Source organism: Microcaecilia unicolor, unplaced genomic scaffold (genome assembly GCF_901765095.1).
Source record: "Microcaecilia unicolor unplaced genomic scaffold, aMicUni1.1, whole genome shotgun sequence".
Classification (NCBI taxonomy): domain Eukaryota; kingdom Metazoa; phylum Chordata; class Amphibia; order Gymnophiona; family Siphonopidae; genus Microcaecilia; species Microcaecilia unicolor.
The window spans coordinates 38,622-54,293 of NW_021963379.1; the positions used below are offsets into that span (position 1 = coordinate 38,622).

A 15,672-nucleotide genomic window follows, 5' to 3' on the forward strand; every position below is an offset into this window, starting at 1 on the left:
TTCGTTGCAAGGAAGAGAATCATGTTACTGGCCATTGTACTGTACCAGGGTCTGCACTAACACCAAGGCAAAGTAAAGATAAATTATTATTATTATTTGATTGTACAAGCCTGGTCCGAGTCCAAGCCAAGTCTCAATATGTTAATCCATGCAAAGCTGCCTGATCGTCCTGACTACAAAAACAGATTCCAGTAGAAATCTTGTGAAAAATTTCTCTACATTAGCCCTGAAGAGGAGTCTCCAGCTGGACCACAAATTTGGCGGCTTCAGTTGCAGAGTGAAAAACTTTAAATGTTCCATTATGGGAAATTCGAAGCTTAGCAGAGTATGCCAAAGTGAAACAGATCTCCCATTGCACAAACTTAGTATAGGCTTTCCTTTCTAAGGAGACCACTGCAGAGTAGTCCTGAAAGCAAAGGACAGGCATACCTTTATAGATTAACTCTTTCCCACCTCTGAAGCCTGCAAAATTTCAGTTTTATGAGCATAGTTCAACAGATTAATGATGATCACCCATGGTCTTGCTGTATTCTGTGTCATGTGCCCATTTGATCCTCAAAAGATCTGCCAGTAGCAGAAGATTAAGGGATTGTACCAGCCAATTTCTAAAAATCCCCACAAATCAAGCTCCAACAAGGATTCAGACAATCCCACGAAATGGAGGTTGTTTCTCCTAGCGCTGTTTTCTAAATCATCGATCCTGTCATCTAAGCTAATTTCTACTGGAAAAGGCTCGCTTGTGGGTATTACATCCAAGCTAGTCCAGTTTCACAGCCACCTGAGGCTTGTCATGTTCCAGCTTGTGCACCTCATCCTCCACAGTCCTGATGGCCTGAAGATCCTTGGTGAGTGTGGTGAACCTTTGCTCCATCCAATTTATCTAAAATAAGCTGAAGCTGCTTACCAGTTGTGTGCTCCATGGCTGCACGTACCTCCATAGTTATTTATTTATTTATTAGGATTTATTTACTGCCTTTTTGAAGGAATTCACTCAAGGTGGTGTACATTAAGAATAACTCAAACATGAGCAATAGACAATTACAGCCGTAAAAATATTCAAGTAACAATACAAAGCATGGCATTGTATACTACTTAAAATGTCAACACAATATGTAATAGAACATTTTAATTGACAGTGAAGGGTATAAGCAAAGATAGAACATATAGATAATGTAAGAGAAATTAGAAATAAGATGACTAATTTAAAGAAATTTGCACATGAGGTCAAAGAGATGGTTAAATATTATTCCAGCTAGAGTAAGAGTAGATAAACATGTCCTGATGCAATATGTGCAGCCTGTGTCACTTCTTGTGTGTGTGAGTGAAACTAACAAGTTACTACTTCCATTGAAGAGCCAAGCTTTCACCTGCTTCCTGAAGTAGAGATAGTCTTCTATTAAGCGGAGCCTTTCAGACAGTGCAATCCAGAATGTGTAATGGCAGTGTGTAGAGGGTCATCCTGTTCTTCAAGTACTCTTGGGCCATTTCCTTTAAGGGCCTTGAAGATCAGACATAGTTTTAAATTTGGTCCTGTATTGTACTGGTAGCCAGTTAAGGTTTTGCAAAAATGGTGTGATGTGGTCACATCACTTGCAACCTTCTATGAGACTTGCTGCAGCATTCTGAATCAATTGGAGGTGGTGCAGGCCCTATGTAGTCGTTGTATAGTGCATTGCAGTAATCCAGTCTTGATATGGCATGCACAACTAGGATAAGATTTACCTTCTCAATATAAGGAGAAGAGGCAGCATAGTTGTCGCAAATAGTAGAAGCTGCTCTTGAGGGTTGCTTGGATTTGGGGAATCAGAATAAGTGTGTATTCCAAGGTTCCTGACTTATGATTTGAGGGGGGAGTTTGTACTTCCCAAAAGAGATTTTGATGTCAGGTATGTATCCCACTGCCCATTTTAAAGAGGGTGTTTGTGACCTGTCCTTGAAAGCATCATTCTTTGTGGCATTTTTGGTCAGCATGTCTGTTTATAGGCCATTTGTTAATGTCAACAGCCCTTAAATGTCTCAGAAGAATTGGTGTCTGTTTACACAGTTTCTTCCTTCTTGATGAAAGTAGTCTCTTCTAGAATTCAGGTCTCCGGAGCAGGAGGTGATGGGGAGGGATCTCCATAAGTTAGATGTATCTGGGACTCTGCTTAGATACCTGGAGTTCAACAGTTTTCAGAAGATCAAGTTGTCTTTGTGTTTGGTGGGCCACATAAAGGACAGGTGGTATCCAAGTCAATCATTGATGGATTAAGGTAGCAATTGAGCCGGCATACTTTCTCAATCACAAAGTGTTCCTGGTAGCACTCTGGGTGTATTCATCTAGGTCACTGGTGGCTGCTTGTGTAGAGGCTAGAGCAGTTTTTCCAGAAGATAATCTGAAAGGCATCAGCATGGTCATTGTTACACACCTTCAATGGACATTATAGGATAGATGTTTGTCAAAGAAGGTTTTAGTGGAGGCCTTGTCTATTTCCCACTCTGAGGGATAAAGCGTTGGTACATCCCACTAGAGTGGGCTGGTTTGCAGAATAAGGAAGGTGAATTTATTCTTACCTGTTTATATTCCTTTCCTTGAGAGCAGTCCAACATCCCTCCCAGGAAGTTTGTGGCCTGGGTTCTAACTGAGCAGATTCTGGCTTGTCAATCTGGCTGTACATTATAGATACCTTACAGAGAGCTCCTTTGGGGGTTCTGTGGATCCTAGTTTCTGCATGTTGTTTGGTTATGGTTTGGTTCTATGACTTTTGATTTTGGAATTAGCACCAGTTCTTTTAACAATGATGTCTCTGGAATAGTCAAATTTCTCTGCCTCCATCTGCTAGCAAAGGGAAGCAACCCTCTAGTGTGGACTGGACTAGAGGAAAGGAAATTAACAGGTACCAATTTTCACCATAGGTTGGCTCCAGTATATATCTGGTCTGTATCATATTGTAAGGATATTACTGGGGTCTTTGACATATTTTTTTTTTGTTTTCTAACTTAATCTATCTTTTTATTTTCAGGCCGCAGGCATGGTATGGGCCAGCTAACATTTGCAGATGGGAGCATCTATTTGGGCCAGTTTGAGAATGGACTATTCAGTGGCTGTGGAGTGTTGACCTTCCCAGATGGTTCAAGGTTGGTGTTTTCTGGATACAGCACTTTGGACCTGTAGCTTAGCAGTTTATTTTATGGAATCTGCATGGGAGAATGTGCATTAAGCAGTTGTCACACTCTCACATTGTCAGTGTGTGCGCTATTGTAACAGGACATAGCTAAACGAGGAAACAGCTTTTTTTTCTGCTCAGGTTTAAATGGACAATTCTCAGGAAGCATGCTGAAGTTCTTTCAAGAAAGGTGGCCCCTTGTAACCTCCGACCGGTGGGTTCTTCAACTAGTCTGTCTCAGTTACGCCCTGCGTTGGCGGCAGAGATCACCAGATTGTCCACAAAGAGCACATCACTTCAGCTGTCAGCACAAGCAGGTACTTGCAGAATAACTCTCTGCCCTTCTAGAGGCCCATGCAGTCGAGCCCGTTCCACCAGGGGAAGAAGGGATTCTATTCCAAGTACTTCTTTGTGCAAAAGAAGATAGGTCATCCCCCCTAAGGGCCCTGAACAAATTCCTGGCCAAAGAAAAGTTCAGGATGGTTTCCCTGGGCACCCTTCTCCCCATGATTCAGGTAAAAAATTGGCTATGCTCTCTGGACTTAAAGGATGTTTACACTCACATCTCGATACTTCCAGCTCACAGGAAATATCTTCAGTTTTGGCTGGGGACATATCACTTCCAGTATCTTGTGTTGCCTTTTGGCCTCTCGGCTTCCAAGGTTTTCACCAAGTGTCTTGCAGTAGTCGCAGCATCACTATCCGAACGATTGGCTAATGAAGAGCACGTTGAGGGACGGTGCAAAGTCCCATTAGATTCCTATTCAGCAATTGGAGTTCATTGTAGTCCTGCTAGATGCACAGCAGGTTCAAGCGTTTCTCCCTGTGACGCAGGCAGACATTTGTCTCCCTTGCCGCTCAGTCAAGCCAGTCAGCAGGTCACAGCTTGGCAGATGTTGCTGGGCCACCCATAGCACGTCTTCACATGAGAGCTGCTTGGTGGACCCTAGCTTCCCAGTGGTGTCGGGCCACAAGGAGCCTGGAGGATGTCATCTGAGTGTCTCCAGAGCTGGTTCACTCTGCTTTGTTTGGACAATTCGATCCAAATTGACTCTAGGACTTATTCCAAATTCCTCAGCTTCAAAAGGTGCTGATAACGGAGGCATCCCACCTGGGGTTGGGAGCTCATTTAGGCGGACTTCACAGGGTGCTTGGTAGACCCAGAAGACAGTCCTCCACATCAACCTTCTGGAGCTGCTGGTGATCTGGAACACTCTACAGGCTTTCAGAGATTGGCTGGTTATCTGTCTGAATGAGTACAATTTGGTCAGTCAGGTTGCAATGTACTATACCAACAAGCAGGGGGCACACCGGTTCACATCCTCTGTGTCTGGAGGCCATCTGGATGTGGCATTTGGCAGGCCACCTTGGAATGCTCCCTCGGGGCCACTTATCTGGCAGGCAGATCCAACAGCCTGGCAGACACTAAGCAGGGTCAATCAACCACATGAGTGGTGTCTCAACATGGGCGCTGCCAGCAAGATCTTCTGAGCATGGGTGAATATCTTTGCCACTCAGATCAATCACAAAGTTCCTCAGTTTTGCTCCAGGCCCATCACAGACAAGTTGGATGCCTTCCTCCTTCATTGGGGGAATGGTCTCCTGTGTGCATATCCTCTCATACCTCTCTGGGGAAGACTTTGCTGAAACTCAAAAAAGGCTGTGGGACCATGATTCTGATCACTCCACTGGCCCCAACAGATCTGGTTCCATCTTCTGGAGTTATCCTCCAAAGAACTGTGGAGACTGGAGTGTGTTCCAACCCTCATCAAGCAGAACGAGGGACCTTTTCTGCATCCCAACCTCCAGTCTGTGATCCTCATGGCCCGGATGTTGAGAACTTAGAATATGCTTCCTTGTATCTTCCAGCGGGTGTCTCAAGAGTCTTAACTGGCTTCCAGGAAATATTCCACTAAGAGATGTTACTCTTTCAACTGGAGGTTTGCCACCTGGTGTGAGGGCAAGGCCCTAGATCCTGTTTCTTCCCTACACAGACTCTGCTTGAATACCTTCTACACCTTTGTCTGGCCTTAAGACTAACTCGGTAAGGGTTCACCTTGGTACAGTTAGTTCTTATCAACATGCAGAGGGTAAGCTACCTCTGGATAGCCTCTAGTTCGCTTCATGAGAGGTTTGCTGTTGATAAGCATTCCGTTGTCGTTTTCACACAGCTTATGAAAGCTGCTTTTGAATCACTTGATTCCTTCCATCTGAATACTTTGACCTGGAAAGTCATATTTTTGGTGCTGTTACTTCAGCTCACAAGGTCAGTGAGCTTCAGGCCATAGTAGTGAATGCACCTTATACCAAGTTTCATCACAACAAAGTAGTCCTCCGTATGCACCCTAAGTTCCTGCCTAAGGTTGTGTCTGAGTTGCATCTGAGCCAGTCAATAGTCTTGCCAACATTCTTTCCCTGACCTCGTGCCTATCCTGGCAAGAGTGCACACCTTGGACTGCAAGCAATCATTGGCCTTTTACTTGGAGCAGACTAGGACCCACAGATAGTCCACCCAGCTTATTATTTCATTTGATCCCAACAGAATGGGGGGGCGCCATCAGGAAACACACAATCTGTAATTGGCTGACTGATTTCTTTCACTTATGCCCAGGCTGGGCTGACCCTTGAGGGTCATGTCAAGGCTCAATGTCAGAGCCATGGCTGTGTCGGTAGCCCACTTGAGGTGAACCTCCATTGAAGAAATTTGCAAGGCTGCAACATGGTCTTCAGTCCACATATTCACATCTCATTACTGCCTTGAGCAGGATACCCGACGTGATAGTCAGTTTGGACAAACAGTACTGCAGAATTTGTTTGGGGTCTAGAATCCAACCCCAACTTCCTAGGCCCATTTTGTTCTATTCCAGGTTGCACACTCATATTGCGAGGTTCAGTTCACCACTGGTGGTTTTCAGTGAGCCTGATAGCTAGGGATTTCCAAATGAGAGGATTATAGGCCTGCTTGTCCTTGGAGAAAGTGAAAATACCTGTAGCAGGTATTCTGAGGACAGCAGGCCTTATAGTCTCACATACCTCCCCTTGGTGTTGTCTCCTCTTTGTAATATGCTATAATATTGTACTGTTGGTCCCGCACTCTCGCGGGCAGAAAGGCACTCGTGCATGTGCGGTGGAGCATGACTTGTGCTCAAAAAGTTCTGAAATACTTATTACAAGCTCCAGACTGGGCAACGTGAATTGTTACACATATGTGAGAATATAGGACCTGCTGTCCTTGGAGAATACTTGTTCCAGGTAAGTATCTTTGCTTTATTGGTTTGTGCACTAAAACTGAACTTTTCCAAGGTTAATTTTTTTAATAAAGGTTTTAGCATTTAAACACTGTTGTATTCCCATAAAAGACTGTTAATAAAAGTTGTGGATGCTTGTACACATGGGATGTAACAAGTAGGCATGTATTTGTTTGTCACCCTAGTTTAGGTGTGTTCAGCTGCATACATTCACACTAATTTTTGACTTTGGCTGCTTTAGTGCTGGTATTGTCTAAAGACCCAGAAGCACCTATGTGTAGTTTACCATTCTATGGTTTTGATTCTGTGCATCTGGTTGAGTTGGCATTCTCCTTGACGCAGTGTGGCTACCTGAATGGTACTCACCTTGATTTGATTTTTTTTTTTATTTTATTGAGTGGTTCTGAAAGACAGTTCTGGATTTGAGGAAGGAAGAAGGCAAGGAGACTTCCACCTGAATGTGTCTCTTCCCCCCAAGTACATCAGTATTGGATTTCTCCTGATTTTATGTATGTTTGTACTCCGCCCTGGACAAGGCAGACTAGAAATGATCAATTCCTCAAAACTGTGGGGTAGGTGTTTGTTTCCTGAACTTCATGGAACTTCTGTTTGCAGGTACGAAGGGGAGTTTGTCCAGGGAAAGTTCCAGGGTGCTGGAGTCTTCACCCGCTATGACAACATGAAATTTGAGGGGGAGTTCAAAAGTGGCCGGGTGGAAGGTTATGGTAAGCTTGGTTCCTTTTCTGAGTCTTTCTTTCTTTTTTATAGTCCATGAATCCAGGTTTAAGTTTCATTTCCGTAGTGTCTCCTGTCTAGATTGAGACAGTAAGTTTATTGCTTTGATTTTAAAGGTCTAGCAACATCTTGGTCCTTCCCGTGGCTAAACAGAGCTATACTTAGTCCTATGTGAACTGTTATAGGGGCAGCTTTATTAAAGGGAATCTCCATGGATAAGCATGTGTTGACCCACAAAGAAAGCCCTATTTGAAAATTGATCCTGACCGTCCCCAGGTAAGAGAAAGTAAGCACCAGGATTTTTGCTTTGTGCCACGCCTACCATGCATATTTTGCGTATGCAAAGTGTACAGGGTAGAGACTCCTCATTGGCACTGGCCCAACATCATTTTCAAAGAGGAAATTCTGAAGGGAGCCCACAAGTACTGTGGATTGATCTGTCTGACCACAGTCATAAGCAGAACTGTTGTGTATAGTATTTCCTATGAAGGTGACGTGCAGGAAAGTGTTGTGCAAGCATAGGGACCAATGCAGAAAGCTGCCACAGACTACAGTACACCCTTAAGAGCAGTTTACGGTCTGTGCCCTGAAGAGCACAGGTACAAATCAAAGTAAGATATACACAAAAAGTAGCACATATAAGTTGTCTTGTTGGGCAGACTGGATGAACCGTACAGGTCTTTTTCTGCCGTCATCTACTATGTTATGGCTGTTGTATGCTGAAAGGGCTTCTGCACTGCCGCAGTAGACATCCATGCACAGAATATTAAAATACATACTAAATAGCTTATATAAGGTACCCCGCAGCATGCAGAGCTGTGAGCTGATGTCTGTCATGGGGGCTTAACACCAGAAATCTGCCGCCAAGTCTAAGGCTGCATGGAGCTCCCAAAATCAGCATCATAGTAACATAGGAAGTGACAGTAGAAAAAGACCTGAATGGTCTATCCAGTCTGCCCAATAGTCACATTCATTATTTCAAGATTTAAATCGGCAATGAACATATTATATACTTGATCATGGTCTTTCTTTGGTGTTTCTGGGACATAGACTGTAAAAGTCCAGTCGGCTCTGTCCTTATGTTCCAACTACTGTAGTTGCCGTCAAAGCCCACTCCAACCTATCCAAATCAGTTTTGTCATTTTACAGGACAAAGACCGTAAATCTTGCATATGGTGATCCTAAACTGGATCGCCATATGCAGGACTCAGACTGGCTGCATCAACTAAGGCAGCCCAGCACTTGCCTTAGTTGATGCAGCCAGTCGCCATCTAAGCACCACTTGACATACAAACACATTTCCACCCTTTAAGTTTTGTCTTCTATATCATTAATTTTCTAATTAGAGATCCTCTGTGTTCATTCCATGCCTTTTTGAATTCCAGCACAAGATTTCGGTTTGGTTTGGTTTTTTTCCACCACCTCCCTCGGGAGGTCATTCCAGGCATCTACCACCCTCTCCGTGAAAAAGAATTTTCTGACATTACTCCTAAGTCTGCCACCCCACAACCTCAATTCATGTCCTTTAATTTTACCACTTCCTTTCTCTAGAAAATATTTGTTTCTATGTTAATACCTTGCCCCGAGCAGTGTTGAACTGCATTCCGAGATGTTCCAGAACTTGAATGGGGACTAGATGACTCTTGGGGAAAATTGATGATCCACCCCAACAACTGCAACACTGTGATGATACGAGACATAGCCCGACTGCTGTGCTGAGCCAACAACACTCTGAGCCAGTCGTCCAGATAGGGATGGACCCTTGTGCCCTGTTTTCATAAAACAGCAGCCACTACCACCATGACCTTGGAGAAGGTGTGCAGAGCTATGCTTAGACTGAATGGCAGCGCTTGAAACTGAAAATGCTGTCCTAGAGCGGCAAAGCATAGGAAACAATGCGGAAGCCAGATGGGAAGCCTTTTTGAGATCCAAAGCCATGAGAAACTGCACAGCTGACATCACCGCCTGCAGGGCTTCCATGCATAAATGCCTCGCTTTCAGGCACCTGTTTCTGAGGTCAAGAACCAGCTGGAAGGCATCTCCCTTCACTTTGGGAACCACAAAGTAAATAGTACCTCACCGTCTCTTGCTCATCCAGAGGTACCAGGCCTACAGCTCCCGACTCGAGCAGGTTCTGCAGGGCGACTGGAACTGAGAATTCTAACCTGTAAGTGTCTCAATGTTGAGGACCCACTGATCATCGTGATGTGAACTTATCCCTCTCCAAAGAGGGGCAGTCTCCTCCCCCCCCCCCCCCCCCCCCCGCCAATGGGGAGCCAGAGGAAGGTCGGGCTGCAGGCACCGAGGCCCACTTATCAGGTCGAAAGGGCTGCTTCGCGGAATAGAGAGACCACTGAGCCCTAGATGGTACCAGCATGTATCCCTGAACCTAGGCCGAGAGGAACTCGACCGAGGGGAAGGCTTAGCCTTATCTTCTGGCTAGCACTGAGTCTTAGTTGCCCAAATCCTTGACCAACTTCTGAAGAGCCTCCCCAAATAACAGCTTGCCTTTGAAGGGCAACTTAACCAGACACTGCTTAGAAGCAAAATCCGCAGCCCAATGGCACATCCACAGTACGCACCTTGCAGCTACCACCAGAGACATTTGCTTTGCCGTAACTCCACATCCAGTAAAGTCTTGGGCAATGGAACCTTAGCACCCTGCAAGTCATCAGCAAACTGCTGCACCCAACTAAGACTGGCTCGAGTAGCATAGAAGCTACAAACAGCTGCTTGCAAGGAGAGGGCTGACACCTCAAAGGAAAGCTTAAGGGATGCCTCCAGTTTCCTATACTGAACATCCTTCAGGGCCACCCCTCCCTCTATGGGGAGGGTGGTCATCTTGGTGACAAGCCACCACCAAGGTATCCATTTTAGGCATTCAGAGCTTATCCAGTTCTATTGGGGCTAACGGATAGAGTTTAGCCATAGCCTTGGTCACTCGTAGGATCGCTATCTCTAGCATGGCCTCATGTACTGGAGAAGACAGTGGTGGCTTCTAAATGCTGGCTATCCTTTAGGATTGGAAGCAGCTGAAATAGTCTGATCTGTGGTGGCAATATTAAGAGCCTGAAGAACCTTTGTGATAAAGGAGGGAAGTTCCTCCTTGTGAAACACTCTCACTGTAGAGGAGACTTCAGCTTCCTCCTGAGGACATTCCCCCTCCATCTCCTGCTGCACTCGAGTAAACAACGCGGCTCCAGAAAACTCTCCGTCAGATACTGGGAAGAGATAGGGGGGAACATGGACCCCTCCCCACCCCTTTCAGACACAGAGTTGCAGCACCTCCTTTTCAGGACAGGATCCACTGGCAGCTGTGCTGTAGAACACAGAGGTCCCTGGTCCCAGCAAGCCCCCAAGCTAGGAGCCCTTGTAGACTAACTTGATTCCTTCAATAAATAAGCTCTATGAAGGAGCAAAATGAACTCCGGGGAGAACAGGTCAGACAGCCTGCCCCTGCCGGTAACCCTGAGCTGGTCAGAAGCTGGAATCAGCTGTGCGGCATTAAAATCCTCCATCGCTGAACTCAGCAGCATCATCCCCGACTCGTGCTGCAAAATGGCCGCTGGCACGCCCAGTGTCAAAGGCTCCTCACTCTGCTCCAGCACACAGGAAAACTGCTACTGCAGGCCCAGCCTCCAACAATGGAGAGAAGCTGTTCTCCACTTACTACAGCGGGAGCAGCGCTTAAGCTCTGCTGCCATGGCGCTGGTGGTGGTGTGTTTTTTTTTTGTTGTTGTTGTTGTTGTTAATGATGCTCACAGAACACTCACCCAGCTGAAGGCTAGAGTCCTGCTGAAGGTCAGATAGTTGCTGCTGCACTCATACCACTCTTATGCCCCCAGTAACTGCTGAGTAGCAATCCTCCACAGCAGGTCAGGGAATCAGACAGACATAAATCAAACCCTGACCGCTAAGCCTGCCAAGACTCTCTCCTGTTGTTTTTTTGTTTGGCTTTTTTTTTTTCGTGAGGGAGCTGGGTGGGGGAGGGACCTGGGGTGACCAGGTGTTCCTCCTAAAGGCAGCACCGCACAGCCGCTCACCCCAAGGCTACACTGAACTAAGCGCAGCACAGAAGCCAGGTGCACATGGGGAACGTCCATCTACCTGCTGGACACAGAGTACTGACTGGGCTAGGAGCATGATGTCCTATATAGCATTTCAGTTCAGCGCTCTCTATCTCCACCTGCTGGTAGATGGACAAAACCCATTAGTCTCTAGATTCATCTGCTACTGTCGCTAAGGAATCCTTGTTTTTAAATTCTGGGTGGGGGGAGGGAAGGAAGGTTGCCACTAGACACTAGGGAAACAGTTTGGGAGGGAGGGAGGGAGGGGCTGATCATTTGTGAGGAGAGGGTGCCATAGGAAACTTTTTTTTTTCTTTTTTTTTTTTTAATTGGGGCAGGGGGATGGGAGGGGAACAGGGTCAAATAATTATGGGGTTGGGATGGGGCAGGTAAAATGCTGTGGTGTGCTTGCCCTTTAATGTCACCCTGTCAGTGCCTGGGCCAGTCACTGCTTAGGCACTGACAGGAAAAGTGATATTTATCAATGAGATGCCCATTACATTGTGGCAGTAATTTGCATGTTTTTTGATTATTGCATTCTGCGGTATGTATTTTGTGGTAGTGCCACTTCAGCTCTGCCTACCATTTTTACTGTGTATTAGTTGTGAACACAGCCATTGCAGATCTATGCAAAAACTGTCCTTTTCTTTTCCCCTCACCCAGGTCAATTTTATAACATTTATAGCATAAACATGTCCAGCTTATGCTTATCCCTAACTCCCACTTCTGTAATATTTCAGGACTGTTGACATTTCCAGATGGTTCTCATGGGATCCCGAGGAATGAGGGTCTGTTTGAAAACAACAAATTATTGAAGAGGGAGAAGTGTCAAGCAACAATCCAGAGGGCACTAAGTGCATCCAAGTCTGCCTATAATCTTATGGTGTGATCGCTACCCTTGGCCGTTTAATGGTTAACGGAATGACCCTCACTGTATGTGAACGTCCTTCCTGCCCCATTCACATGTTCACTTATACTTCAGCACTGCTTGCTGGTTTAAGCAGTGGAGTAAGATGCCTTTATTCCCCAGCCCATAAACCACCAAAACGGTACATCACTGAACACAGAACAGGTGCAGGCTGCTTCCAGTTCCTTTGTTCATGCCCCACGCTGCAGCTCCTCCTTCTGCCAACAGAGAAGCTGTGTTGCAGCATGCCTTCAAAAAGCACTCGTAACATACTTGAAAATCTAATATATATCTATTAATATGTAGGACATTTAGCTGTGACTTTATAACCTGAATTTAAGGTATCAAAGGCTTTTATGGGTGGGCGAGGGGTTGTATTGTCTTCTTTCTTTGAGTGTTTTGGATGGTTTGCATAGATACCAAGTATTCTAGTTTGATATGCCACCACCTGTGTACTTAAACTCAGAAGCCCTCAAGAGCTAGGAATAAAAAAAACTGCTTTGGGCCTCACCCACTGGGACATTTCCCTTATTCTTCTGGTAGGAAGTTGGGAAGATGTGTGAACACTTGACTTTGCCCACTTTCTACACTTGAAAACCCTCGTTCTTTGCAAGTGTATCTGTTTTCAACTAGCAAAGGATCTCTACAAAAGTGCCATGAAAAAGTTATCAGTAACAATCTTTCTCAAGCTGGTCCTGGAGTACTCCACTGTAGATAGTTGCATGGGGGCAAGAATTTAACCTGTCCCCACTCAGTCCCGCAAGAATTTAGTAGTACATAAAAAAAAAAAAATTCCGGTTGGCTCTTTCAGTCTCTCTGGGTTCCAGCCACAGACCTGCAGGCAAGGAAGGAATGGAAGTTGGAATACACTGGTACGCACATGTAAGACTTGTCTCTGATTCACTGGCACTGTGTGCTAAGAGGTCGCCACATGTACGTGCCAGTAGGTTGGGTGACATCTCATGCTCATGCCTATGTCAGAGCTGAGGTCTACGCAGCAGCCCAGGAGAAGAGAGGATTAATAACATAGTAAATGACAGCAGATAAAAACTGGAACGGTCCATCCAGTCTGCCCAATAGTCACACTCATTGTCAATACGTGATTAAATCAACAATGAATGTGATATTATATACTTGATTCTGGTCTTTCTGTGATGTTTCTGGGACATAGACCATAGAAGTCCGCCTGGCCCTATCCTTATGTTCCAACTGCTGGAGTTGCCCTCGAGGCCCACTCCAGCCTATTCATCTTCTCATTTATGGGACACAGACCATAAAAGTCTGTCCAGCACTGTCCTCGTGTACCAGCCACTGAAGTTGCTGACTATCCCTTTCCAGCCCATCCTAAATCAGATTGCTATATATGAGAAAGAGACTGTGCTAGTCTGCCTGGTATCGGCCCTACTTCATTACAGCCAGAGTCGCCATCTAAGCGTCACTCGACACATCCACATGCATGCAGCCATTTAAGGTTAGGTTTTTTATAACTTCCATTTTCTTATTAGAGATCCTCTGTGTTCATCCCACGCCTTTTTGAATTTCATCACCATTTGTGTCTCTACCACCTTAAAGGAGACGTTCCGATTCTGTGCTGTTACAGCGAGGAGGAGACGGCACTCAAAGAGCTTGGTACTCGGTAGGTGAGAGTTGGCACAAGTGCAGCATACACTTCCACAGGAACCCCGCAAAACTACTTCCGTCTCCGCAGGAATCCCATAGGTTCCGCAGGATTCCCATGAGCCCCATTCCCGTGCAGGTCTCTACTCCACTGTGTGCACTCTAGCTCATGTATATTCAGTATGAGTAGTGTGAAAGCCAGACTGGCTAAGGAGGTCTCCAAGACCAGCTCGAGAAACACTGCTTTAAGTGTCAAGGCCCTTAACCCTTTTTTTTTTTTTTTAGCTTTTTAATCCACCTTTCCATATGAGATTTTAAGGTCACTTACACTATTGTAGAATTTTGAATTCAATAAGTCCTTTCCCCCAAAGAGCTTACAGTCTGAGGCTCCGATTCTCAAAACCATAATGCCAGTGATAGAGGCAATTAGTGTTGGTGTTAATCTGCGCAGGATGTTCAGTGGGCACTAGTGCGGGAAACAATATCAGGCTTATTTTTGATAGAGAAGGGCGCCCATCTTTCGACACAAATCGGGAGATGGGCGTCCTTCTCCCAGGGTCACCGAAATCAGCATAATCGAAAGCCGATTTTTGGGCGCCCTCAACTGCTTTCCGTCATGGGGACGACCAGCGTTCACGGGGGCGTGTCGGAAGCATAGCGAAGGCAGGACTGGGGCATGCTTAACACATGGGCATCCTCGGCTGATAATGGAAAAAAGAAGGGCGTCCCTGACGAGCACTTGGCCGACTTTACTTGGTCCATTTTTTCTTGCAACCAAGCCTCAAAAAGGTGCCCGAACTGACCAGATGACCAGCGGAGGGAATCGGGGATGACCTCCCCTTACTCCCCCAGTGGTCACTAACCCCCTCACACCCTAAAAAAAACAACTTTAAAAATATTTTTTACCAGCCTCAAATGTCATACCCAGCTCCCTGACAGCAGTATGCAGGTCCCTGGAGCAGTTTTAGTGGGTGCACTGCACTTCAGGCAGGTGGGCCCAGGTCCATCCCCCCCCCCCCCCAACCTGTTACACTTGTGGTGGTAAATGTGAGCCCTTCAAAACCCAATGTACCCACATGTAGGTGCCCCCCTTCACCCGTAAGGGCTATGGTAGTGTTGTACAGTTGTGGGTTTTGGGGGGCTCAGCACCCAAGGTAAGGGAGCTATGCACCTGGGAGCAATTTATGAAGTCCACTGCAGTGCCCCCTAGGGTGCCCGGTTGGTGTCCTGGCATATGAGGGGGACCAGTGCACTGCAAATGCTGGCTCCTCCCACGACCAAAGGGCTTGGATTTGGTCGTTTCTGAGATGGGTGTCCTCGGTTTCCATTATCACCAAAAACTGGGGACGATCATCTCTAAGGTTGACCTAAATGTTGAGATTTGGGTGTCCCCAACCGTATTATGGAAACGAAAGATGGCCACCCATCTTGTTTCGATAATACGGGTTTCCCCGCCCCTTTGCCGGGACGTCTTGCGAGGACATCCTCAGGAAAACGTGGGCACCCCCTTCGATTATGCTCCTCCACGTATACCAAAGATGGCCACAAATCATAATCAGTTGTAGTCAAGACAGATGTTGATAAGGTCATTTGGTATTCCCTCCCAATGCTCAGAACAGCGCGGAGAAAACTGCTACCCTTAATGTGGAAACCTACCACTAGCTCGGGGGAGGAGTTTTAAGGTCTTGGAAAGAGGACTTCTTCAGAATTTTACACTTTGAACTTCTGGCTTTGTGTTAAGATGCGGAAGGAAGCTCATGGAACCTATAAGCCCCAGTAGTATACAAACGTGTGCGAGTCAGAGCAAACCTGGAAGTGCAAGCACATGAGAGCTGTGCTTACTGTGAAACTTGCTTTCAGTTTTACAGTGCACATTGTTTGAGCATTGGAGGGCTCCATTTTTGCATTGATCTGGCACTATTGGATGGGTGCTGTTGGCTTTAGTACCATTG

At 46.0% G+C, this 15,672-nt stretch overlaps 1 protein-coding gene across 2 annotated transcripts in view; it reads left to right on the plus strand.

Annotated features, from left to right (window-relative positions):
• The window catches only part of LOC115459262 (MORN repeat-containing protein 4-like), a 31,253-nt gene extending 18,409 nt beyond the window's left edge, over positions 1-12,844 (plus strand). For both annotated transcript variants that reach the window (XM_030189114.1, XM_030189115.1), the window contains exons 3-5: positions 3,003-3,117; positions 7,010-7,119; positions 11,937-12,844. In XM_030189114.1, coding sequence (XP_030044974.1) covers positions 3,003-3,117; positions 7,010-7,119; positions 11,937-12,085 — 374 coding nt within the window. In that variant the 3' untranslated portion in view covers positions 12,086-12,844. The remainder of the gene's footprint in view (positions 1-3,002; positions 3,118-7,009; positions 7,120-11,936) is intronic.
• Positions 12,845-15,672: the final 2,828 nt, after the last annotated feature.